A 26,401-nucleotide genomic window follows, 5' to 3' on the forward strand; every position below is an offset into this window, starting at 1 on the left:
TAAAGTACTGCATGTACGGTTTATTTATTGCGATGAGAATATGACAAATACAGAAAGGATATCAAATGAGGCACATGTGACTGCATGTAAATACCACCAAATAAATAACGGGGAATGACGGAATTTTGGCGCACACGCGATGGAAAACCAACGACGGGTACTTGGCACACATGCAACACGGGAGTCATTTCAAGTGCACATCTTGTTACGGTTCCAGTGGCACCTTGACTTACAAGCGTCCCGGCTTGGGAGTTTTTGAGTCACTTTAGCTGGACCGGAGTGATGCAAAAAATAAAATGGAGAATTGAAGTGATGCCCGCCCATGTGGGCAAGGAGAGCCCCACCCACACGGGGATGCTGCTGCTGGCCACAACTCAACGCCCAGACTCAGACTAACGGGCCAATCTGATGTCACTGGCAAGGCCACGCCCCTTGAAGGCATACAGCCAACACACAAACAGTCCAGTTTGTTTGGTAATGGAGTACAGTTGGCAGATATCACCCAATTTTTAGGTACCTTTTGTCTTTCGGAACCCGACAATAATAGTCCACTTGGAATGTGTGCGTGTCGCCGCTCCGATTTTGAGACTTTTAGGGAGGGGCAGAATGAAGTAAGAAGCAAACGAGGGCATCAGGAGAATAGGAAGGGAGAAAGGAACTAATGAGGAAGGAAGTCCTCCTCTTCCCCTTCTTGGCGTGACTGTGTGCAAGTTGCTCCCGAGGCCGAGCACGGAATATCGGGCTAACGAGCGGCTCAGGGACTCGAGCGCACGTACTCTCCGCTTGGGCACCGCGCCGCTGGACACAAACCACAACGACCTTTGGCTCACACTTCACTTTGTCACACAACATGACGGGTGTGTCTGTGTGTGCGGCTCCTCTAGGTCCTAAATCCATTGGCATCTGATAGCATGCCGGCTAACGCGGACTGACATAAAAAACATTTGATTCGACTGAGGTTCCCTTCATTACAGCGCACTCGCGTGTATTCATTTTATCCATCCATTTATGAAAAAAAAAATAATAATAATTATACTGTTTGGCTTGTCGGGTTTATGCGACATTTCAGAGCAGAACTTTTAGGGTGCGAAGTCCCCTCGTAATCTTTATGAACAGACGTATTTTTTGCCGGGATGGAAAAGTCACATTAAATTAATTTAATTAAATTGCGGGCGTGGTCAACACAGCCCAACTAAAAAGTCAAGAAACACCTTTGGCATGGACGACCATTAATAATTAACATTTTTTAAAATCCTTCACAAACATAAAAGTTATTCAACTTATTCTTGGATTGACAACAAAAAGAGAACAATATTGCACAAAGCAAAAAAAAAAAAAAAAAAAGCGGAGGTGGGGGGTGAGAACATCACTTTGGTGGATGATCCAGCAGTGCGAACTTTTTAACGCTGCGATTGGACGATTCAGTAAAACCCCGCCCAGAACAGACAAAGCAGTCCATCACCTTTCCGGTCTGCTGAGGGCATCGTCGTGGTCGTTGCCGCCGCCCGCCACTCAGCGCCCTTCAGTTGGCGGGGACGGCCAGCACGTAGCCGGCGCGGCTCTTGGTGAAGTCGGGCTGCGATTGGTTGATCTTGGGCTCCACCACCACCGTGCACTTCCGGCCTTTCATGCTGCAGTGGATGGGACTGTTGACGTTCACCTGCAGCTTCCTGCGCTCGCTGCCACACACGGATACATTCATTAAAGGCAAAGCGTACACAAACCATTGACAGCTAAACTTGCACTAGAGCTGCGCTAGCTTGACATGTCTCCAGTCCGCCATCGGGCTGCTGGTGGAACGGCGGGCAGCCAACATCTATTTGATTCGCGTTAATATTTTGTGACGGCGTTTTATTTTTTTAAATGCACTTTGTGTTATCTGAGGTTGTTTTTAAATTGCTTTAAATCCTATTGAGTTGTGATGAGTTGGTTGGGTGAGATGATACGGCCCTGAAGAAAAATATTGGTCCCGCTCATCTGAAAGCATGTAACGCCCTCCTCCTTGAAACTGAAAGTTGCCTGCTTGCTAGCAAAAACAAATCGGCCTTTCCACACCCAGATAAACTGGGGACAAGTCATCACCTGATGACGGCAACTTGTTACGCAATCACAACAAGTCAGTCAGTCACACACACACACACACACACACACACACACAATTAAATCATGAACACAAACACGCTGCCCACATCGCACGCCTCCGCATGCAGCTTCAGTTGGAGCGGAGGGGAGAAGTCAGTGCTGGTTGCCGCGGCAACCTCCCCAAGCCCACCTCCTCCATCTGTCATGGCCGCCAGCCAAAGGTACTTTGTGATTGTGTGGGCGTGTCTTGCCGAAATGCCAGAGGCATGCTGCGCTTGGCGCGAAGGGCAAACACTCTGACGATTAGACACGCACAAAGCGGTCTCGAAATAGATAACGCAATAAAATCACATTGCGCCGATAAACAGAATTTGGGGGGAATAAAAGATGATTTTTAAGGTTGCGGGATGATCCTTCTTTCCCTGCAGGCAGTTGTGAGCTGCTCTGACCTCCCCCAAGGCAAACTTTAAGAGGCCAGTGACCCCTCTCAAACCGAAAAATCGTTTTTTTTTCTTTCCACCATTGGCGGGTAACAGCCCGCTTGCGCTTGTTGTTGCGACTTTGCAGCGTGAGCTCACGTTTCACAACTTCACAACCAGATGCAGAACAACATTTGATGAGGACCGACAGTTTCCCCCGTAGAAGTCTCTCACACAGCAATAGCGAGCTGAAATGACGACAATGAAGCAACGAGGCACACGGTCACCATGAGTGGACCAACGAGTGGGATGCGAGCAGCTCGCCTGTCTCCAAGGCCGATCAAAAGGTTATAATCCCCGCAAAGGATTAACTGCGCAGTTTCCGGATTATCCTGCGTGGGTTTGATCAAAGCGCAGCTAATTAGCATGCACATTTCGACAGTGCACATCGCGCCCTTCTGATAAAAAGGGCACTTGAAGGAGAAAAATGCTAATTAGAACCGCTGCTCCTTGTTATTCACGCGTCTGTGCTGAGTGAGCACAAAACAGCGGAAAGAGCGGATTGGCAAATTCAAGTTTCCCAGGGAGGTATTTTGTGGTTCGGGTAGAGCTTTTCATGTTGGCGAACAATCGGCGCCAGTTTTGTTTTTTTCCTGCGGGTAAATTGCGATTAGATTTGTGGCGGAGGAGCTACTTCAGGCTTCCATTGCTTGCGGGGCCATCGCGACTTGGAAGTACGCGTGACGTCATCATATTAGCATGTCCAAAGAAGCCATAGAGCACCAGCGCCCTTCTTTTGTCCGATGTGATGTTCAGCTCAGCTCAGCAGCAGCCTCGCTGGAGGATCTAAAGATCGACTTTCTCTCCATCTGGAATACATTTAATCAATAGCGCTTTCTCCTCATGTCTTCTTGCGGATTTACTCAAACAGCAGACAGCCTGCAGCTCAGAAGCTCTGAGATTGTTATTTGCCCGGAAACGGCTCCACCTGTGATCATTTCCAGTGCGGCAATTCCCAACATGGCAGTGGATTATTCACAAGACGCAATGTTAGTTACCACCGGAGGGGAGAAGAATAAATCCTCCGTTACTGTACTGAAAGTGCGAGCCAAGTCAAAAATGTACTTTATGGTATCATGTTACTTTCCAGTTCAGTAATTATCTTCAAAAACACGTACACTGTATAGAGGGACGTTAACTTTACCGGGTCTTTAAGGAAAAGGCAAAAGGAACTCTATTTGAGTCAAGGTTTTGTTTATTTTGTCTTTTTAAAATCATGCGAGTACTTCCGCCACCTTTGGCTGCGACACTTGTAGAGAGGAAAACAGCAGCAGGTGATGTTTTTTTTGATGAGCATCATTGCCTTATTATGTTATTCATGCATCACAGAGGCTGCTCACATGTTGGCTCCTCAACCTGCTCCATATGTCTGGCGTGACTTCAGTCACGTTTAAACAACAGTCAGTCCAAAGAGGGGCAATAAAAGGCCGACGCGTGTCGTGGCCCCTCCCCCCCGGGAGGCCGCGCTCACGACATGCGGACATTGACTGTCCGGCTTCCCGCGGGACGGCGGGTGAATGGCGCTAAGAATACCGTTGATAGCTTAATGCTAACATGTGATGGAAAATGACATTGGCTGCCTAACAATTAGGATGGATATTCATACTGGCATCTATTTTTTTTTTTTTTTTTATCCACTGCACAAAATAATCTATTTATCGAGAGAATGTTCTTCAACCAATCACAATCACACTTACGGAGCATTGAAAACAGAACAACTTTGCTCTAAGAATACCGTTGATAGCTTAATGCTAACATGTGATGGAAAATGACATTGGCTGGCTAACAATTAGCATGGATATTCATACGGGCATCTATTTTTTTTTTATCCACTGCAAAAAATAATCTATTTATTGAGAGAATGTTCTTCAACCAATCACAATCACACTTACGGACAATTTTTCAATTGATTGGGAGGGAGCTGGAAGACCAGCTGAAGGTCATCGGAGGAGAGAGAAACAAAAGAAAACGCCGCACATCAAAAGATCACGCGAGGTTCCTGACGGAGGGACGGCGGCGTGAAGGAGGTCGCTGCCACGTAGCACGGCAAAGGTGTCCAACAGGATGGATGGCGCTGAGGAAACGAGGTCATCAGGCAACTGCGACACGGAAAGAGCGAGGACGGATCCACCGGAGAGGTGGCCAGCGATAAAGCTAATCATGCTGACAGTGGCAGGCGAGGAAGGGGGGGGAGTATTGTTGCCTGGCGGAACATGTGCACCCATGGATTGATATTGCTATTCACATTTGATCTATTCCTTGGACAATACGGAAGAATGACAACTTTGCTACAATGTAGAGTAGCGTACGGCTTGTATGTGTACTCTCTGTTTCAAACAACCCAACACAAAGCCATTATTGACACAAATGGCAACAAAAGTGAGTACACCCCAAAGTGGAAATGTCCAAACTGGTGCCCAATTACAAAGACACCTGGAAACTGTTTTAGATTGTGGAGAAAAAAAAAAAAAAAGCGAAACGTCTCCTTTCACACACACAAAAAGATACAAGTGGAAATGTTTGAAGGGGGGGGACTTACATCGTCCCGGTCTGCAAACATGCGGGCGGCCTACGGGCGTATGAATGGATCGCTTACCGATCAGACAAACATGGAAGCAGCTGTCGCTATGGCAACTGCATCCGCAGCGCCCCAGAAAGGAAACGAGAGACAAGGGGGAGAAGGAAAACAAAAGAGCAAGACCAGGAATGTCAGGTGGAAAACAGAAGAGGAGAATCGGCGCAGTTGGTGGGTGAGGGAAGAAAGGGAGTCAGGAGGAGGGTCGGGGGGGGGGGGGGAGAGTGAGGGAGCGGCATGGATTAGGGAAAAGGGGGGACGCGTCGAGAGGAAGGGGGGGAAGGGAAAAGACAATTTGAGACAAATGGGGGAGGGGACGAAGATGAGAAGAAAACATGGAAGCAAATTCAAGAGAGAGAAGGACTGAAGGCCAAGTGACGGAAGGACTGACGGAAGAGGACAGAAAGGAGGGCGAGATCGAAAACGGAACAGCGAGTGAGGAATCAAGTAAAAGTATGGAACCAACGGGGGCCAGTAGGGGGAGGATAAGGGCAAGAGCAGAGGAGGTATAGAAAGAAAAGAGAGCAAATAAGAAGTGAGAAGGATGGAAGGATGTGCGCTACAGGAGCGAGGAAAAGATGGAAAAGGAAATATAGGATGGAGGCGAGGGGGAGGAGGGACAATGAGGGCAGAAAGGAAAAAGGTGGGGCCAAACGAAGGGTGAGAGAAGGAGGGATGCCACAAAGACGAGTGCGTGGCTCGCACCAGTCAGGACGAAAACAATTTGATTCAGCACAAAGTGTTGTGACCTTGGCGAGGAAAGCGCGTCAGCGCTCTCTCGCTCTCTCTCTCTCCCCCCACACGTGTCCGTCTCTCGGTCATTGTGGTGCGGGCTGAAATGCACGTTGACACGCTCGCGTCCCGGGGGAAGCTGGCGTACTCCCGTTTTCGATGGTTTCGAACGCTTCTGCGGCAAAGACGCAACACAGAACCGCGGCAAAAACGGTTCGGACTACTCCAACCTCTGCGCCCCAATGCTTCAGTGCACACTTGTTCTTTTTCGAAACGCACAGAAAAAATAAGAGACAACAGCGGTGGCTGCTTGTGCTCTAAAAATAGTCGCCAGCAGCAGCGCGGCTTTAAATATTTCATCCCTTCCTCAGCAATGAAACTGGGGAAGGGCGGGGGAGGGGGAGACAAGTGAGGCTGAGGTGGGCTTGGCCGGGCTGCATCCAAGACGAGCGAGATGCGGCTTGTTTCAAAAACATGGAGGAAGCCGAAGCTCCTTTTTTGTTGTTGTTTTTTTGTTTTAGAAGAGACGACTGAGGTTGCCTAATGAAGCACGCCTCTGCATCGCTGTTGCTTTTTTAACGATGGGAAACATCTGCCATTAAAAACAAAACAACATTTTCACGACAAAAGGGAGTGTGGGGGTCCGTTGGTCTTTGAAGGACACGTGAAGGGTAATCCCATACGTGGCGGCATTGTGTAAAAAAATAAAAATCAGTGTGTCACAGTGACGGACGGATGAGCCGGCGTGAAACGCCATTAATCGGTTCTCGCTGCCAATATTTCATTTTCACCGAGGACAATATCACCAAGCTCCAATTGTTAAGGTATGCTGACGTCATGCGACTTTTGCGAAGAGGAAACGGGAGCGCCGGCCGTCTTACCTCTTGAAGTGGCTGAGGAGGGCGCCGACCAGCTCACCGATGCGGCTCTCGTTGGCGGGCACCAGGCCCTGCAGGCACACCACCAGGTCCCGGCTGTCCTTGGTATGGAAAACCACCAGCTGGTCCTTGCCCGGAGACACGCTCATGCCCGTCACCTGCCGCGCATCAGCATGCATGTCAATCGAAAATGACAGAGGGGGCAAAATGGCCGATAAAGTGAGCTTCTACATTTTATTGTGTTGTGCTGCCGGTGTGGCGTCCAGTGAGAGGAATGATGCGGTGACGATGTCTTGACTGCACAGTCAAACTGAGTCGGGAAGGAGAAAATAATCCATCAAAGTCAAAGCGGATCAAGATTTATTGAGGCGCCTCGCCTGGGGGAGCAGTCAATTGTTCTTTTAATCAAAAGCAGCAGGACCAGAACAATTAGTTTGACTTTTATGTATCTTTAAAGACGCCGGCAGAGAAGGCAGATGAGCGGCTTTGACCTTCTGCTGTGTTGATGCGCTTCATCTCGCTTCCTGTTGATTTTGCGCAGACATACAAACGACAAGGGAGTTTTTCCAGTCGCTTCGTCGGATATGTCGCCGCTCGAGACCCCATTGCACACCCCTGTTCACGGCGCCACATTTACTGCGTTTTGTAGGTTTAATTGCCGGGCAGCCTGCTGCTAACGACACTTTCTGATTTGTTTTCTTGCCTTGATCCACTAAATCACTTTTGATCCGCCGAATGAAGCCTCGGCGGCCACTCGTCTGTCCCGCCATCTGTTCAATTGCCTGATGTGTAAACTCAAAAAAAAAAAAAACAACAACAATTTTCTTTGGCTTCTGCACGCCCCTAAGCTAAAATGGCCGCACAGCAGCTACGGGAGGGTGAAAGGTAGAAAAAGGAAACGGAGGAGATGAATGGCGCTCTTCGGGAAACAGAAGGTGGAAGAGGAGCGCCGCCACACATCAGCTGATCCGCTCCGTCGCCATGACGACGCCGTCTCCTGGGAAGTTGGCATGACAACGGCGGGAAGGGAGCGGAGACGGCGCGGGATCAGGTGGAGTTGGTTATCGGAAGTGTGTGGTTGGGGGGAGTAAGTTCCAAAGTTGCTGATGCCGAGATGTTGCGCAATGGATGTCATTTTTGCAGTGTTAGCCTAGCAGTAGATGCGAATGTCCCCCCCCCCCCGCGCAGTAGATGCGAATGTTTCCGCCCCCCCCCCTCATTTTAGCTTTCATGAATTGCTCTCTCCTTCTATAGACCTTTTCATCATGATGTCACGCGGACTTCCAGGTGGAAAAAAAATGCCACTCTAAGTCATTACATATCTATTGTCATCGTTCAGTTCATGTTAGCAGTCGTCAATAATGAACGCTAGCTCAGAAAAACTCCGCCTGTCTTGGCCCCCCCCACCCCCAAATGCCATCTGTCGCGACTCTGCGGTGTCTCGATGCGACCGCAGCGGCGTCGGCTGTCTCCTGGCTCTCAGTTTCCCTCCCGCCAGGTTAAAACCTCAGTCCTAACACCCCTCAAATCTCAAGGAAAAGGCTAACGCCGACTATGTCACCGCATTGACCGACAGCCACATCCCAAGTCATCTGAAGCGGCTTTTTCAGCTTTGTGAGTGGCCCAAATCTGCCCGACGGCTGACAAATGGTGAAATGAAAGCGTCTTACGTTGTAAAGCGGGATGCTCTTCATGGGTTTGTACTGCTTGAGAGGGTCCATTTTATACAAGTGGCGGTCGGTGATGAGCACAACTCGGTCCTCCGCCTTGTGGAAGTGGTTGATCTGGAAACACAGCAAGCAGATTGTCATTCGAGTCGGGTTGGGTTGGTGGCAAAAGCAAATAAGGTGGGAAGGTGCTGAGACTGTGGTGGTGTATTTGGCAGCCACCTTGCGTACGTTGCACGCAAACAAGACCCGCATGAATTTGTCTCTGCGCTGCAACTCGCTGGAGACCAACGTGAAGGACGCCGTGCTGTCGGGGCTGTCTCGCTTCTGGAAAAAGGGACACGAGAAAGGCGCGGCATTTTTCAGTTTCATAACCTCAAGTAAACAGATTCACGGTTGCTTGATAGAAATGCTGTAACTGGATTTCAATGTATTGACGTTTCGTCCAACTATTTACCAGGTAGTTTCCTTCCCAGGCGCGCTGTAGTCCCAGGTCGACCCTGTGCCCCTTGAGGGCCTCCAGGCAGGCCACCTTGGCTCTCACCTGCAGAATCTCCTCTGCATTCAGGCCTTTGATTAGCGTCCATGCCCACCACCTGCAGAAGGGAAAATGATGGGCAGGGGGGAAGACAGAAAACACAAACACCTTATTAGAGAGGGGGAAAATCGACCCGAGTCGACTCCTCCATCATCTCCGGCGGGGCAAAATTCTCGCTGTGCAGACTGCTGTCAGGATGAAAGGAAGCGATGGGTTTTTGGAGGATGCGGGGAATTAAAAAAGAAAAAAAAAACATTCCCAGTGTCAGTAGAAGGAAACATGCTTCAAAGGGCCGCATCTGGAAGAGAAACGAGACCCGAGGCCTTGTCAGCCTCCAGCGGTTCACGGGTCAACTCCGCGGCTGCCAGCTTTGGAAAAACACCGGCTGAGAAGCCACACTGGCTGGCTGCACTTGGAATGAATATTTGAAATCACAAGCAAAAAGCTCAAGAGGGGCGGGGTGGGTACACTATTGTACTCAAGGACCGCATTTGTGTTTTAAGACCAGATGAAATCGTTTGAAGTAAGCAATTTGAGGAAAAAAAAATGTGTGATGACAAATGCTCAGGAAGGGAGCAGTCCATAATGTGCCCCCTCCCCCCGTGCCTTACTTTGCCCATCGTCGTCCTGGCGCACGTACCTGTTGTAGATGCTCCTGAGCGAATCCTCAAACTTGCGCAGCACTTTGGGCGGCGTGGGCCACTTGACGTGGCGGCCGCGGTCCTTCATGGAGCGCACGTTGCAGAAGCGGCGGTTCAGCTCGTGGATGTACGACTTGACCTTGTAGTGGCGGTAGGCCTGCAGGATGACCAGGGCGGCCCGCATGCGCCGGTACCGGATGCGGGCGATGGTCCCCCTCCACACCTGGAGACGCCGACACCGAAAAAAAATCCCCCCGCCCACAACATCTCAAGATGACAAGATAGCTACAGGATCTATTATAAGGATAACCAGTCAGGCAGAGTGGCAATCGGTGTGAAGAGGAAGATGAATATTAAAAGGTAGCAGCGCCCTTGGGTGTCGTAACACTTCATCCAACCTCAAAGCATTATCGTCACCACAATCACAGAGTACGCAACTTACGCAGCAGCCCCCCGTGGGATGTGCAGCTGTGGGAAGTCGCGGATGACAGAAAGGCTTTAATATACTCAAGTCGATTTTTCATACATTTATTGATGTATTTTTCTGATCAGCTTTTATTTATTCGTGACACATGTGTTGTTTGCATTTGAATAATCATGATTTCATGGTTTATTGGGCAACATGGATGCAATTCGTGAGCCCACCTATCGCGTTTTAGCAATTTTTACAAGTTGAAGCTGTGCGATTACGTGTGATTTTTTTTTTTTTTTTGTGGTGTCCATCCATTATCTGGAGGGCTTATTCTCACAAGGGTCAAGGGTGTGCTGGAGCTGTCGACTATCTGTACTTAAGTCAAGCGTGGGAGTACTTCGGTGTGTGTGTGTGCGTGAGTCAAAAAGTAGCAGATGAAATTAACAACAGTTAACGCAGCATCCGGCGCACAGTCATGATGGAGATGATGAATATTTCACGCGGTGCGGGTGGCTGACGGCAAGGAGGAGGCACATTTCCAGCACATGAATAATAATAATGCTCAGAAGGTGGTTTTCACCTGATGAGCTCGCCGCCATAATTGGAGAAGAGGATCATATGTCACGCCGCAGCACGAGTCGCCAACGGCTAATTTGTCTCATTCCCGTTCATTGTCATTTATCTTGGCGAGATGAGTTCCGCCGCACTGACAAGTGGAAATTCATTTTTCTGATTTTAATACCTCTGCCAAGGAGGCTTTGCTCTGCGTACATGACAAATTCCTCTCCGGATTTCTAAATGAGACATTATGCATTTGTTTGATCGTTTTAAAAACTTCCAGGATGTCTTGTCAACATGTCTGCGCTCATCAAAATACCCCGAGGTTCTCCTAGGATTTCCTTTTTTTTTTTTTTGTGTGAACTTGGTTCGTTTTAGTGGTAGCAAAAAAAGAAAAACAAATTTCAGGGCAAGAACAGATTAATTTCATTCCAATTCATTTCAACGGGCTCACAGAACGAATTCGGCTCATCAGTCAAGACGCCACTGCATTAAAAGTGGGCAGAACAAAGCCTTGGGGGAGGTCTGGGGCCCCCTAGACCAGCAAAGACCGATGCTAGCTCGTGCCTATAGCATTCGCGATGATGACGCGGCGTCTGCATGAGTGGGAATTGAAAGGCTGCTGCACTACGCTTATCCAAGCAGATCACTAATTAGAGCCAAGCGCTGTGGGAAGTGTGAGGGGGCGGAGCGGGAGGTCAATTGAAGGGGAGGAGGAATCAAATAAAAGAGCATCAAGTCACAATAAATCACATCGCCGCTTAACCGCCCCCAAAATAAATAAATAAAAATAATGTTTAATCCCTTACGCTGGACACGACTTCCCAATCTACTGGATGAAGACGCCATTTGCGAAGGAAAAGACAACGAGGGGACATCAAAAGAGTCTTGGCCACACTGACAGCTGATGCCCTCGGAGCGGAGAACAGAGAGCAAAGCTTTGGAAAGCAATTAAGGCGGCGGGGGAGGAGAATTCCCGAGGGGAATCTTTGGTCTCGCTGCTTTGACAGGCGCATACTTACTGGGATGTGTGGTCTGATGCGATGGAATTTATGAAATATTCATTTCGTCACGTGGGAAGGAAACGAAGGGGGCGCTCATGTCAGTGGGACTTTTTTTTTTTTCCTGATGTGAATGGGAATGTGCCTCCAAAGTGGAATGCCGGATGGTCTATCACTGTGAGCACTCTGACATCACTCTGCCAGCACTTTGTTTTTCCTCCGTCTAACTTCCCCTCAGATATTTGCTGAAAAACCGAATAACGGGTCGCGATTCCTCATTTGTTTTGAACGCCTGAGGTTAGCGATACAGTTTCGTGAGGGAACCTCGGCGCGCTCACCTTCTGCAGGAAGACGACGATCCTCTGGAGCATCTCGGAGCGCTGCTCCTCCAGGCTAAAAAGCGTGCGCGGCGTGCGCACAAACACTTTGGTCTTCCCGTAGGCCACGTCGTCGTCAAAGCGGCAGCCCTGCAGGAGCCTCTTGACAGCCTCCTTGTCCGAGGGAAGGTCGTGGTTGGGCCACGTGAACTCCGAGATCATTTTGTACCTGCGGGGTGGGACGTACGTTTCGGAATATTGCATTACGAATTTCATCGTGTCATGACTGCTGAGAGTAAAGAGGAAGAGGGAGCATGCTTTGTAAAGTCACAGTTGCCCTGAGGATGTTGTATATGTGAAAAATCACTTTCAAAACAAAAGCAACTTGTCAGGAATTGAAATGGGTTCTACTTTCATGCAATAAATCACAAAATCTGAATTAAAAAATGCGCAAGTAAGCTACATTTAAAGGGTACAAATTACTGCCAAAATATCGCTGTTGCTTGCATACAAATAGTTAAGAATAGTGCGCCGTGAAAAAAAAGGGGCGGCTGGCCCAAGATAAGCAAGAAGGTCTGTAAAAATGGCCGATAATGTTCCGTCCGTGAGGTATCTCATTAAGATACCCGGGAGACAGCATAGCAAATGTCATTTCGTCAGCCTGAGCCAGCGCATTTACACTGCTCGTGTGACTGATAGCGGCTCATTCAGAACTGCCTCGAGTCCACATCAGCCCAACGGTGACATCACTTGACACCGCAATCAAACTCGGTGGCCCGTGAGACGGCGGCACCGTCTTGCAAACATCTTGACACGTCGTTTCCTCGACATTTGGCGCGCTGAGTCAGTGATGGAAAAGATGTGACCTAATGCTGTGTGGCCAGTGGGTGAGCGTCACAGATGGAGAACGAGGGCAAGGACAACAACAAGCGTGCTTTATGGGTCACACCGTGCATCGTTCAGAGCTTCGTTTATGTGTTCGGTACCTCTGCAGGAATCTCGGGTACGTCTGTCGGTAGGCGAAGCCGGCGCGGCGCACTCGTACGTTCTCCAGTAGGCCCAGGTACTCCACCTGGTGGCGGCAACGCTCGTGCTCGAAGAGCAGCGGCGACTTGACGTCGTTGGGCTTGATGCAGCGCACGTAGTAGGGCTCCTGCAGAGCGCGGGAGAAAGATGGAAGGCGTTGGGGCACTTAGGTTTGACTGTTTATGTTGCGGACCCGCCGGCAATAGTCAAAAAAAAAAAAAAAAATAGCAAGCTTTATGTTTTTAAGTGTATAGAAAACTGGTGCTACTGTATTTCCTGTGTACATGCATGAGATTTTAGGAGGCGGGGCTTGGTGGGAATGTCGGACGTGAGCGGTGGCTGCCCTCAGGAAACTGCGGCTCTCCTTTCCCACATGCGAAGGCATTGAATTATCACGAGAACACGGTGACGGCTGGCAATTTACACCGGTGAGTCCTCACCTTGCTCGCCAGGTTCTCCACCAAGGAGATCATGGAGTTTTTGAAGAGCGTGGCGGCGGTGAGCGGCCGCTTGGTGACCTCTGTGATGCTCAGCTTGCCCTCGGGCCACATGGCCTTCAGCACAGGGTTGGAACTGGACACATGAAACGAAAATGGACAATGCTCAATGTGACTATTTTTCTGATTTTTTTTTTTCCTTGGAACTTGCTTATTGGCAGGTTTATATGGCCTTAAATGATGGGAACAGGGGGGGAAAAAGGTGATGTGTGTAATGTATCACACCTGTTGTAGAGCAGCCTTTTGAAGTCCTGAAACAGAGTGTCTTTGTTCTTATCGATGAAACCCACCACAGAGTAGCTGCGAAACGGGGAGGCAGGTAAGAAGCGCAAAACACACATCAGTTCAACAAGTTAATCCTATTAAGTGAGTCCAGCTGAAGGATAGCGGGTGTGCTCTGGCGGCACTAAGTGGCTCAGGGATCAATCAAGCTTGACCCCCCCCCCCCCCCGCCCCCATGCACCATCACCCCCAAGAGGAGACTCTTAACTCCCGCAAATGGGCTGTAGGCGAGCGTGTTAAGAGGGCTTAGCATGTGTGATTTATTCATTTGAACGGTGTCCAGTGGCTTTCGGGATTGTCATCCAGCAGTGATGATGTCATTTAAACACTTCTGGGCGTGTGTGAGTGTCTGTCCGTGGAAAGCAGAAAATTGGAACGCGCGTGAGTGGAGTCATCATGTTCGGCGGAGTACTCACACCACATCTCCAGCGTAGTGTCGGATGCGAAAGTCTCGGTCAAACTCCAAACTCTTGTCGGTCGGTGAAAGCTGCACAAAGACAACGGTGACGGTATTTTATTCATGGTTGAAGCATGGTGCCATTACAGTGAACCCCGTTTACTGTGGAGGATATATTCCATGTTAAACTAAAAACAAACGTTTGTGTCATAGCTGTCAGCCCGAAACCTCGGCTGTCCAAAATTTCATTTCAACACATGAACCGTCTAACAAACACGGTCTCGCTCTCTCTCAATCCGCAGGAGCTGTGCAGCAATATGTTGCCTCAATTCAGACATGCTGGTTAAACGTCCCTTCTGCCATCTCACAGAGGAGCATTTCGATGTTCTGTCTTTAAATGTCTCTGACAAACGGATAAAACAAAAAGTGACACCGTTTCAAGTAAATAAATAGCCTAAAATCGCAAGTGAAATTGGATTTCGGCACAGCGGTGGGCGATAACTAATGTCAATCTCCATTGAGTGGCAGTTGAGTTGAATCTTGACGCTGCAAGTACTGTAGCTACAGCGATCTAAGGTGATGTCATTGTCCTGACTTCTTCCAAAGCCAGCAATGTTCACCCGAACGCTAAAGTTGCGCTGAACTATGCACAAGAGCAAATCGTGCCACGTCGGCGCAAAACGGCGACACTGATTCGCCGCTTCAGTGGAGCAGAAAGCGGCTACGGCTCACTGGGATGAAGCCCGCGAGGAGAGACAAAGTCTTTAAAACGGGGGCACGAGAGATGGCGAGGGAGCGATCTGGACGGTGGAGTGATGGGAAGAGACACGGGGGGGGGGGGGGGGGGGGGGAAGGGGGTGATAGCTGGATGGAGGCTAGTTGGGACAGAAAGTGCAACGACGGGATCTATAAAGGAAAATGGGATTGAGTGTATTCAAACATCCACTCGTACTGCTCGTGTTGTTCAACGGGGATCACCTGATTCATGGTTGGAGTTTAGGTAGTTTCAGATTAGCATGAAACAAAGTTGGCAGCGTTGCAAGAGCCGCGGTTGCCACCAGGCCTCGACTGGAACTGGAATAAATGAGGCTGGTGTGACAACCCAGAAGGCAACACGCTAACACGCATTTGGCACCTGTTATGCGTTTCACAAAATGTGTTGGGTGTGATGGCAACGTGAGAAAAACAAGGTCACAATAATGAGGCCGGAAAGTAGGGAAGGAGGGCGGGGGGAATCAATGCCGAGCAAAGAGGGCACTTGAATGACAATTTGACATCTTAAAGGGAGCAAATGATTCTTATTATTTTTTAAGCTGTGGATCATAAAATATCAGTCAGCCTGACAGTTGGGTCGGTAGCTGATGACCTTGAAGGTCAGGTCAGAGGTGCGGCAACTGGCTAAGATGAATGTACGTCTCATCCTCAACCCGAAAAGCCATTGAGAGGCCAGAGTGCATCTTAGGACAAGAAATGATAAAATGCTGACATTCTAATCTGCTGTATTGAACGCTAAATCCTGCCTTGGCGGATGACCTTCCTGACGAGCAGATGTTAACCAAGCGCTTCATCTGCGCTGCATTTCCCCCTGCCCACTGACGTCATCCGTTTCTGTCACGTTCTCTTCCTGACATATGCCGCCCCCTCGTGTCCACGCAGAAGATGGACACCCCCGCCTTTTATCTCTGGCAACTGATCTATCATTTTTTTTTTTTTTTGCAACTCCCTGACCCAACATGTCCTGTAGGGTAACTTTGCACAGCACAGAGGCAAACTGATTCTGAACACTTATTACAACATCCTATGGGTTTCAGTGAGAAACTCCCTATGCTTTTTTTGTTTTTTGTTTTTTTTTTTGGGAACCACCTGTCCTCGACCCAAAAGTTGAGACTCCTCAGTGATTTTGAGGAAGCACTTGTAAAAGAGGGTGCGTGGGTACCTTGCGGCTGGTGTAATGGGCGTGCTTGGCCAGCTTGCCATTGAGTCCCTGCAGGAAGAGCTCGTCTGTGACTTTGCCCACGTTCATGCAGGCTTCGTCCAGCACGGAGATGATGCCCTTGTGCTGCTGCTCCACCAGGTCCACAATGATCTGATTGTTGAAGTAGTCGATCTGACGCGCGGCACAACGTCAAACATGTTAGCAAAAAAAATACTCATTTCGTGTCTCCAGACGACTGAGTGGCGCATACGTGTTTCCACGGGATGCCTTCGCGCTGGTACTCCTCCTGCTCCTGCTTCAACACCAGCTGGATGAAGAGCTGCTGTAGTTTCTCGTTGCAATAGTTGATGCAGAATTGCTCAAAGCTGACACCAACAGACAAACAAACACATATAGTGGAAGGAACCACAAGTGTGGCATCGCTTACGGACATATCAAACCTGTTGTTCTGGAAAATCTCAAAGCCGTAAATATCCAGAACCCCGATGACCGTGTTCTTCCCGTGGACCCTGGCGTCATAGTTTTTCACCTCAATGATGTCGTTGATGCGCCCCACAATCCAACAGAAGAGTCGCTCGTACATGGCCTGAATACGATGAGGACGATCAACACATGAGCAGCGTTTGGAGGGGGTGGGAATGGGTCGGCCATTATGAGCACCTTAGCGAGGGCGTCGCGCCCGTAGCCGGCCTCTTGCGCCGTGTGCTGCTTCTCGATGACGTCGCGGCCCGTGGCCACCGTGCGGAACAGCAGCGCCTTCTCCACGTTGTCCTGCTTGGTGGACAGCAGCTCGGCCATCACCGATACCAGTTTGGTGGTTTCGATCAACGTCACGTCACCGTCGACGCCAAACGTCAAGTTTCCCTGAGGGACCGAGAGTTTCGCTCAGCAAGCAGTGTGCGCACCAGCTAAAAAAATTAATTCATAAAAAAATCAAACAGGGAATGGGATGGTTACCAGGTGTAAGATCGTGGCCAGGATCTTGTAAACCGTTAGGACCTCATCTCCCATGAAGCCGATCACTTTCATGGCGTCGGCCACGGCTTTGAAATCGGCGCCGTCGTTGATGGACGACTGCAGACAGAAAGCAGAAGAGATGGCTCATGGGAGGAGCGGGATTAATGAGATGGACTTGAGATATTTTCGTGTTGCGCTTGATGCTATCAACGACGATACTGTCTAGTTGGTACAACTGGTAATCACTAATTTTACAAACTCATAGCAGAAAGTGTCGTTGAGTATCTGCTTGCTTGGGAAGCTTATTCTCCCAAGGCATGTTATTTTACAAATAACACAGTACACCACCAAACCCAAAATGTCAGGTGGATGGAACATGTTCTTCATCGTGTCCCAGTGATGAATGCGGCGCTTACCTTGAGCTGGCCGCCCACTTTGATGTAGTTGTAGCTTTTGGGGTCCCTTTGTACGTGCAGAGAGCGCAGCAGAGCATCTGGAGCTCCTCTCAGCAACTTGCCCACACAAAACACACACAAATATTCACGACCGAGGCGATATGCACTACCCATGACAAGTCGAGAAGTCATGGCTCAACTTTTTGCGAGCAGTGAAAGTAAACACACGTTTACCTGATAGAAGGAGTGAAAGCTCCTTTCTCCTTCTTGTTGAAAAATCACTCTTGACTGGCGAGAAAAATGTGTAGTACAACATGTTTAACAGATACTACGTCCGATGCAGTAAGAGAAAGGCTGGGGGGGACACAGTTGACATACGTCCTTACCTTCTCAAGCAGGTAGTTGTTGATGTGGCCGCCGATGGGGTCTCCCTTGAAGTCAAAGTTGATGTCCATGTACTTGCCGAATCGGCTGGAGTTGTCGTTGCGGTTGGTCTTGGCGTTCCCGAAGGCCTCCAGGACGCAGTTGGACTTGAGCAGCATGTTCTTCACCCTGCATACACGACGGCCGCTCAGCGCACTTGCTACACGTTAGCCACGCATTAGCTTGTTTTATGTGGATGGATAACAGCCTGCCTCACCGCTCCACCTCGGCCCGCTGGTTGGGGTTGGTGATAGCGGCGATGTACTGCATGATGTACTTGCTGGCTTCCGTCTTCCCGGCCCCGCTTTCCCCTGCAACAAGAAGTAATGTGGCAAATTGTGGCACCTTCGCTCACTTGGGACACCAGATGACTCAGCGGCATTTTCCAAAGTCAAGTCCCGGCGTGTCTTTAAATACGCTCCGCATTTATATTAGGAGTCTATAATTTCAGTTGATCTGGCTGCCAAATGGAACAAGCAGACTTCAAGAAATGAAGTGTAGCTCCTTCTCTGACCACTGGGTGTCGCTTCACCACCGTTGTGGTCAAATGACAGTAAGTGTTCGATTCTATGAACAGTCATATCGACCAAATGTGTGAATGGTTGTTGGATTGGAGACTAGTCCAGGGTGTACCCCACCTCTCCCCCAAAGTCAGCTTGGATGCGGTGCAGCTCACCTATGACACTGATGAGGATAAAGCGGCCTCGAAAATGACTGGATGGACGAATGAAGTGTCGCGTTGGCCTTGTTACCTGAGATGACAATACAGGTGTCTTTGTTGCGCCTCTTCATGGCTTTGTAGGCTGCGTCAGCGATAGCGAAGAGGTGCGGCGGCCTCTCGTAGAGCTCGCGGCCTTTATACTGCTCCACCACGTCCCGGCCGTAGATGTTCATGGCGCGGTAAGGGTTGACCGACACCACCACCTCGCCGATGTAACTGTAGATTCGGCCCTTCTCGAACCTGAAGACAAAAGCAAACATTGAGGAGGCTACTTCCATCCAATTTAAAATGCCTCATTTGCAAAATATAACCAACACAAGGGCTACCAATATGTACAGACAGCCCGGAGTCGTAATTCAGAAGAAAATGTGTCAGTATTAATGTGCGCCCTTTTTACGACATGGTGCATTTAAGGTTGTGGAGTGTTTTTAAGGATTTTTTTTTTTTAAATGATTACTTTGTTGACACTCTGATAACAAAAATCTGCCTTGGGGGAGGACATAATCATGCAGGAAATAGATAAGTAAATCTCCACTTCATTGAACAGCATAAACCGTTAATATGTAACCAAGAGACAATCAAAGTCTTTCATGTTAGTCCACCAGGACATTTCAGAGCTCATGGAGCAAAATACGTGCATACAGTCAAGTGTGGAATCACAATGACCTTTGCTTTGGAATGTTTGGAGAGTTGACATGTTCACTCCGTGCTTGTGCGTGTTTTGTCCCTGCCACGTATTACCCTTCACGAGTTATCGGGCCGATACCCATACCTGGTATCGCTACTCACTCATCCCTAATAAAGACATCTCTCCAAAAAGCCTGCTGGATCCTCCATCATTTAAGAAGAAAGCTGTTTGCGCTTTTTCCTCCCTCCTGTCCTCGCTCTCCTCCAGACCACCAATTGACCTCCTTCCATTTCCTTCCTCTTCCAAAAAAGCAATCGGATCCCGTCTGGTCGCCACAGGAGAAGAAGAATGGCCTCTTTCTTCACCGCCGCCGAACGTCTGCTGCCCCCCTGACAAACAAGCCGAGGTGGAGGCGGGTGGCTCACACGGTGCAGAGGCGTCCTTTACGGGCGCATGCGAAGTTTTTCAAGCCAGTCAAATCCTCCAAAGTTAGAAAGAAAGCAGTCAGTCAGTCATGATATTCAGGTAGTGTTGGCACCACCGAGCTAACATTAGCAGCACGCTACAACACCTCCTTGTCAGCCGGAGCAGAACAGCAGCATTGTTCCGCTTCGCTAACACGCGTCCCCATTCAAAGCTCCATTGTGGCCTGGCTCACCGCCACCACCCAGGAGGCTGCCGTGCGCCCGCCCCATTGTTCGGGCGTCAATCTGAGGTCTTTGTCTGAAAACGGACCCTCGCCCTGCGCCCCAAAGTGGGCCGACCGATGTAGCGAGCAGCAGGCATGAGACAGACTTGGCATATTTGGTTTAGAGTAACGTCAGCCTGGAACTCCTTCACTTCTGACTGCATGTCTGGACTGCAGGAAATTGAGTCCAAATTCAGTTTGGAGGTACAGTGAACGAGCGCTGCATCGATGAATCAAATAACTGGAGTCATTTATTCATTCAAAAGGTGTGTCTCAAACTGCCGTGTGTTGCTTTTGGAGTGATCAGATGTTGGACGATAGCCTGAGTCTTCATTGGCCGGCTTATCGTTTGGCGAGGAGGGAACAAGACCATCAAACACGGTTGGATAGAGAGGGCAAATCTCACCAAATCTTTGAAAACTGAGTCAAAGCTGTCAACAAGCTTTGAAGTGCGTCTCCTTTTTTTTTTTTTTTTTTTTTTGCGTAGGAGGCAATGGAAGAGGGAGGAGGAGGAGGGAGAGTGGTAGGAAAATGTCATAAATGGCTGGAGCTCCTCCCAAAAGCTGACCATAAAAAAGATCCGCCCGGGCCAAACTGCAGCGTGCGGTTCTGTGTGCGCGTTCTTGTCTTTCTATCTTTGTGCAGCACAACCTTTTTGGCCTCTCCACACAAGGAGAAAAAAAACCCCAACAACACTTTAAGAAGAGCTCCATTTTACCGATTTCATCGACGGTGGGGTTCAGTTGGAACACGCTAGAAACTTGCCATGGTGGCTTCTTATGGCTCACAGTTCACCAAATCCTTGTCATAGTCCGTTTTTCTTTTTTTGTAATTGTTGGCGTGCGTTCATCGCGCACGTGTGCCGATGGTTTCACCTTCAGGGTCATGTCAAGCATTATAAAGAGCGACGAGATAATCTGCGCGTGTTCCATTTCATCACAGTCGCTCTTGTTTGGAGTCGGGGGGGCTTAAGCTAGTCTCTGCCCACCCGCCGCGGATGCCGCCGGAGCGGCACGTGACGCCCGCCCCCAAAAATAAATAAACAACCGCCATCTCCAGCTGTGTTTGAACAGGGAATACTTCAGCTCAACCAGGTAGAGGAAACAAGAGCTGCATGTAAACAGATCCAATGACTGACCCCACCCAGGACACAGTAGGCAGGTTCAAGAAGACAACAACCTTCTTGGATGATGCGAAAGCTGCCATTGAAGCAGAGTGAGATAGGGGAAGAAAAAAAAAAAAAGGTGGAAAAACAAAATGGAGGCTTCCAAAAAGATGCATGGACTCATGGAGCTATGTGGGGGGAGACTAGAAATCGCAATCAAGAGCCAGAAAGGATCGCGGATTAAACAGAATAATGGGGACGCTCCCCGAAGACGATAGCGTGCGTGTCCTGAGTCAGCGGCTCGTGTCCCCCGACAGGCGGACAACACAACTACACGGTGACATCATGTCAAGAACAACAAGAAGGCCTCAGTGAAGATGTGTCACGTCAGACTTTTTTGGGGGGGGGGGGGTTTCCTGCACTGAAAACATGACATCTGGATTTTGGCCTGTTTTACTGTGACAGCAATCCTCCCACCGTTAATGATTAACACAAAGCTATCGTTCAGAGTACTTTAAAAGCTATTTTCGTTCGCCAAATTCAAACACTTGGGACCAAAACATCATCCAAGACCCAAATGTGCACCTCAAGAGCAGTTTTAACAAGTGACATAACAGAAGTCAGTTAGTCTCGTGCCAATGTTTTTGTGTAAGAGGTTTTTTTTTTCCCCGCACAAATGAGATGTCTGCGAGAGCTGCTCCACTTATTCGGGGAGGGGGGGGGGGCTGCAGACTCACACAACAGTGTTTACATAAGAACGGTAATGTGGTTCCGATTACGCAGGCTCGTATGGAAATTCTTGCGGCGAGACTGGACGATCGCAGGCGAGCGGGCCCGCCGGGCAAGAATCCGTCTGTTGTCGAGGAGAGGCAGGAAATCTGCAGGCGGGCGCAGACTGAGTTCGGAACCGACATCCTTCGCCAGGGAGAATATTCCCAAATCCCGACTTTATCGGGCAGGTTGACGCACCGGTATATTGGGGTCGGCCCGTGCAAGCTATCAGGGCGTTGGTCCACTGTGGATTTTATTGCCAAGGAGGCCCAAAGGACAAAGTAAACATGGCTGCTCTGGCTGATAAGACCGGTAACAAAAGGACAAACCCCGCCTGTGTCACATGCTCACATTGATTGGCCTGCGGAGGATGAAGAGGAAAGACAAAGGTCATACTGGACCGGACAGATTTGTATCTAAATGTCTTCACAGGAGACGATAAAAACCAGAAACGTCTCCATCCACATCATGAGCTGTCAAAGACATGCCAAAGCAACAGGTGGCACAATAAGCCTCCACTGTCAGCCAATCAAGAAGCCTGAACAAAGACAAAAAAAGTGGTGTGGGCGGTGTCATATTCAAAATTTCCTGCGAAGGAACAGACAACAGGAGCAGAATTATTTTCAGGGTGTTCTGTATGAAAAGGATTTTTATATTCACTCATTCAATGCCGAGGACGGGTTTTCACCTTTTTCTTTTTTTAAACAATGCAGGCATTCAATCCGATGTACTTTTTTTTTTTCACGTGGCAAGGTTAAGAAGGGTCTGAGAGTGGCTGGCACTGAATGAGATAAATTGTTCAAAATTGAAAATGCAAATTCATTTAGGGATCATTCTTGGTGATGTTGATGGATGTTGTTACACAGAAAAAAAACAGGGGGGTAGTTTGTTTGACATCAATAAAGCAAATCCCAAGAGGGCGTGTTTTTCTTTTTAATAAAAGTTTTATATACACCTACCCCCCCCAAAAAATATAATAAAATACGGCTATATTAAGCCTTACTTTTGAGCGAGCAAAAATTGAGTTTGCATGGGAGCACGTCACGCCCAAACGCATCGAAAAAAAGTTTTGATTTTGGTCCAACGTACAAAACCCCGCCCGTGTCGCGCGACTACTTTGATCACTGGGAGAACGAGGATAAAAGAGGAAGTTGGTCCTTAAAACAAGCGAGAGGAAACTCTTGAAACCCGAGGAGCAAGATGGTGGGACTTTGGCTTTCCTTCCTCTCCTATTCTCATCTCTCCACAGTTCAGAGGTCAAATCACTCCAGGCTCTCAAGTGGGCCGTGGGCACACAAGTCTCAGAGTGATTCCAAAAATGTCATTCGACTGGAAGAGCAAGTGAGAGTATGTTGCAGAAACCCCGCCGGGCGCCGGTTGGTGGAGAATACTTGTGCCAGATGCCGCTGGCCCCGCCCCCTTCCCGGGACTTCCTGCGAGACTAAAACAAACAGCCGATCCTGTAATTATTTGCTTTGCAGGCCGCTGCCTTATAAAGACATTCAGAGCCACAACCAATCAGGAAAGAGAACTCTGATCCCACCGGCCATCTGTCCCAAAGGAGCGGGCACCACTGCACCCTCACAAACCATTTTCCAAGGCAACACGGCGGGCGTGGAAGTGACGCTCGGCAGAAAAGCTATTCGGAGGTCTGAGTCACTCAATTGAGGCTTGGGTGTGAACCAAAGCTCGTGTCCGGGTTCACTTCCTGTCTAGATTGTCACCAGACCCGAACCACTGAGCTGTTGTGGCATAAAACTAAACAGCCGTGCCCTCCGGGTCCGTCGCATACATGCTGGGAATACGGCGGGGGTAGGGGGTGGGAAAGGGAAACGCTCCCGCTTGGTGACGCCCTCAGCAAATAACAATCCGCACACGCCATCTCCGGACCGAGCTGAGGGGAAAACAAGCAGACAGAAACTGGCAAGAGGCGGGAAAATGAGGCCCAGCGTTGGGCTGCTATCCGTCTGGCTACTGTGCGCGCTTGCCTGGGAAAACACTAGCAAGCTCTGCTTATTGGATCAACCGGCAGTGTATAAATATTCTAAATGTTTCCCACAGGATGTCCATTAATTGTCTGACGATAATTTCTTGATTGACAACATGGAGGCAATGTCATTTAAAATCAGAAATAGGATTAGATAAGAAATACATACATTTATTTTAAGGCCAGCCCTAAATTACAACATCACCAACTTACTCTAAACTCTTAGTTGTGGTTTGAATGACCTTACAACATAAAACGCTCGTCAATATCAATAAATAAATAATGTATTTTGGGCCTTTTTCTACAAGCGTGGGGTTCCATAATGTCAGGGATATAAAAATAGTGGTAGACTTTATTTTAAAGCATAAGTTCCAACAACACCTCAAACTGTTATCAGTCTTTTAAATCACATTAAAAGAGAAAATCATAACTATGGGTAATTGTGCTGCCTCGACACAGGTGACATTAAAGCCACTTGGTCAAGCTGTCAATCAAAAATGTGCCCTTGTGACGTGCTTGAAGGGTCGCTCCTATATGACGTCATACTATCAACAGGCCTCCCCCCCACCCCCTCCCTCCATTGAAGTTTTGGCGGGTTTACGTTGGCTGGAGCACCTGTTGCAGTCAAGCCGAAAAATTAAGGCCGCTCACCTGAGTTTGAGGTTGGCCATGAAGTCCTCCATGGACACGTTATCCAGAAGCACAAAGTCGGCCATGCCGAACTCGAGGCTCTCGTGTTCGGCCATCGTTTCGCCTTGAGGTTTCCTTCTCGAAGATCCGACGTCGTCTCCAGGTGAGCAGTCTCTACTCCTCCTCCTCCTCCCCTTGCTCCTCACTGCTCGACGCCAACTTTCCTCTCGCTCATTTCCGACGTAGCAAACTGTAACCAAAGTTTGTTTTGTTTTTCTCTTCTCTCCTCTCCTTCACGTTAGGTGTCCACGGACGTGATCATGTCAGGTTACAATCGCATCCTTGTCCCGTCACTGGCACACAAGCTGGAGCCGGACGAACTGTCCCTCCTTGTGCGAGTCCGGAGACTCTCGCAGCCAATAGGAAGGCAGCTTGCTCACCTCAAGCCACGCCCCTACATGAAGGCGGGCGTCTTTTTTAAGCGACGTTTTCTTTTATAAACCACCGTTCCCAAGTCTACGCTTCATACTTTGGCGATGACTGAGAAGTGGACCGCGCCGATGTGGGAGGAGGAATGTGGGGGCTGCAACCACGTTTGCCCGTAACCATAGAAGGAAAAAAGTGGGATTTTCCTTCAGACTTTTCGTGGTCATCAGCTGGATGGGCAAAAAAACCCAAAAAGTACTGTACTGTATCGGCAACAAACTTGTTGCGCCAAGTCAACGCTGGTCTGATTGCGCCCTCTTGTGGACACCTAAGGAAAATCCTCCAATGACAATCAACAAAACGCGTTCTCCGCGAGTGAGTTCTCGAACTTTTTACAGCAAAAAATACTTAAGTACCACCAAAATGACCAACCTCAAAATACGGTAACACATTAAAACGAGGCGTATTTAGTCCTAAAAAGTATCCCTGTATGATTTTTTTTTTTATTGTTCATAATTGGTAATTTTGGCTGAAAAGTTCAACTTCGGTTTCATCAGACCATAAAAACAAAAAAATCATCCCAATATATACAATACATAACAGTGGTGATGTAGCTGATATGGGATAGAGACTTCTGAATCTGCACCAAAAAAAGCAACGCCTCTTTACTATCTCAGCATGGCAGGAGCTCCTCGCTCAGCATCTGCCAGGATTTGAGTTGCATAATGGCTGAACTTTTTATGCACCATCTGCCTCCCAGCTCTGGAGGAGTTCTGTTCGGTCCCGTGCAAAAAGATGACAACAACCAGGAGGAGGAGACGACCATCTGCGGTCACGCTAAAGATGACATTTTTGCGGCTTCACACTTACTCACCGTAGCATGTGTGTGTGTGTGTGTGTCATCACCAACAATCCCCGTCTTCACATGTCACATTCACACTCTTCTCCCGAGCTGCTACACTTGTTCTTCTTCATCCTGCAGGAGAGCAACGATCATACGTGAGGTGGGCGACACAGCCAAGCTGGATGCCCGCTGCCATTTTTGGATCGACGCTGCGTTGGCGCGCGAGGTAGCGACCGTAAAGTGAGCCTCGCCTGACATCGGCTCATTCCTCGACACCCGGCAGGCAGATGGCGTGAACGCGTGCTACCATGCCAGGAAGAGCAGCAGATATCTGTGGAGCGCTGCAAAATCCTGATCTTGGAAATCCTCCTCCAAAGGTGGTAGCGGCTCACTATTAACTGACAGAGGTGGTAGTTGAGCAACGGTGGCGAACATCATGATTGACAAGTAGACTGCTGCCCAAACTCGAAAAAAAATGGAGGCAAACAAGACGATAAGACTTAATTTCATTGTATGTGGTGTGCTTGGACAAACAGACACGCTTGTGTCGTCATATTTTTTCAATACTAACATCTGGATCATATTTACAGTATTTACAATCACTTCAAACAGAGTGAAGTTATAAAAATAACATTTCACATCATATTGATGAATGGATTAGACACATCAAGGCACAGTCTGCTAAAAATAATAACACGCACTGTCTGCTGCTGATGGCCTGGGTGTCACATGACTTCCATTTGTTCAAAGAATGGAGCAAATAAATGCTTACGAGTCATTCGCTGATGATCCTTTGGGCGGGAGTATG

The 26,401-nt window shown here is 48.8% G+C and overlaps 2 protein-coding genes across 2 annotated transcripts in view; one reads left to right on the forward strand and one right to left on the reverse strand.

Moving 5' to 3' along the window:
- Positions 1 to 25,210, reverse strand: myo1d (myosin 1D). The gene is made up of 22 exons (XM_019893730.1): positions 24,345 to 25,210; positions 18,546 to 18,754; positions 18,011 to 18,104; positions 17,757 to 17,922; positions 17,605 to 17,658; positions 17,392 to 17,487; positions 16,976 to 17,092; positions 16,679 to 16,882; positions 16,459 to 16,604; positions 16,269 to 16,383; positions 16,019 to 16,189; positions 14,102 to 14,172; positions 13,629 to 13,703; positions 13,347 to 13,479; positions 12,867 to 13,033; positions 11,902 to 12,109; positions 9,592 to 9,815; positions 8,871 to 9,009; positions 8,636 to 8,740; positions 8,417 to 8,530; positions 6,750 to 6,904; positions 1 to 1,679 (listed from the first exon to the last, which is right to left on the reverse strand). Exons 1-22 carry the CDS (start codon positions 24,437 to 24,439, stop codon positions 1,523 to 1,525), a joined length of 3,015 nt encoding a protein of 1,004 aa, XP_019749289.1. The 5' UTR covers positions 24,440 to 25,210; the 3' UTR covers positions 1 to 1,522.
- tbkbp1 (TBK1 binding protein 1) overlaps positions 20,335 to 26,401 on the forward strand; it is a 27,375-nt gene continuing 21,308 nt past the window's right edge. The window contains exon 1 of the mRNA XM_019893734.1: positions 20,335 to 20,345. The gene's annotated coding sequence lies outside the window, so the exon portion shown is untranslated. The remainder of the gene's footprint in view (positions 20,346 to 26,401) is intronic.

The sequence above is a fragment of the Hippocampus comes genome, unplaced genomic scaffold (genome assembly GCF_001891065.2).
Source record: "Hippocampus comes isolate QL1 unplaced genomic scaffold, H_comes_QL1_v1.1 scaffold31, whole genome shotgun sequence".
Taxonomy (NCBI): domain Eukaryota; kingdom Metazoa; phylum Chordata; class Actinopteri; order Syngnathiformes; family Syngnathidae; genus Hippocampus; species Hippocampus comes.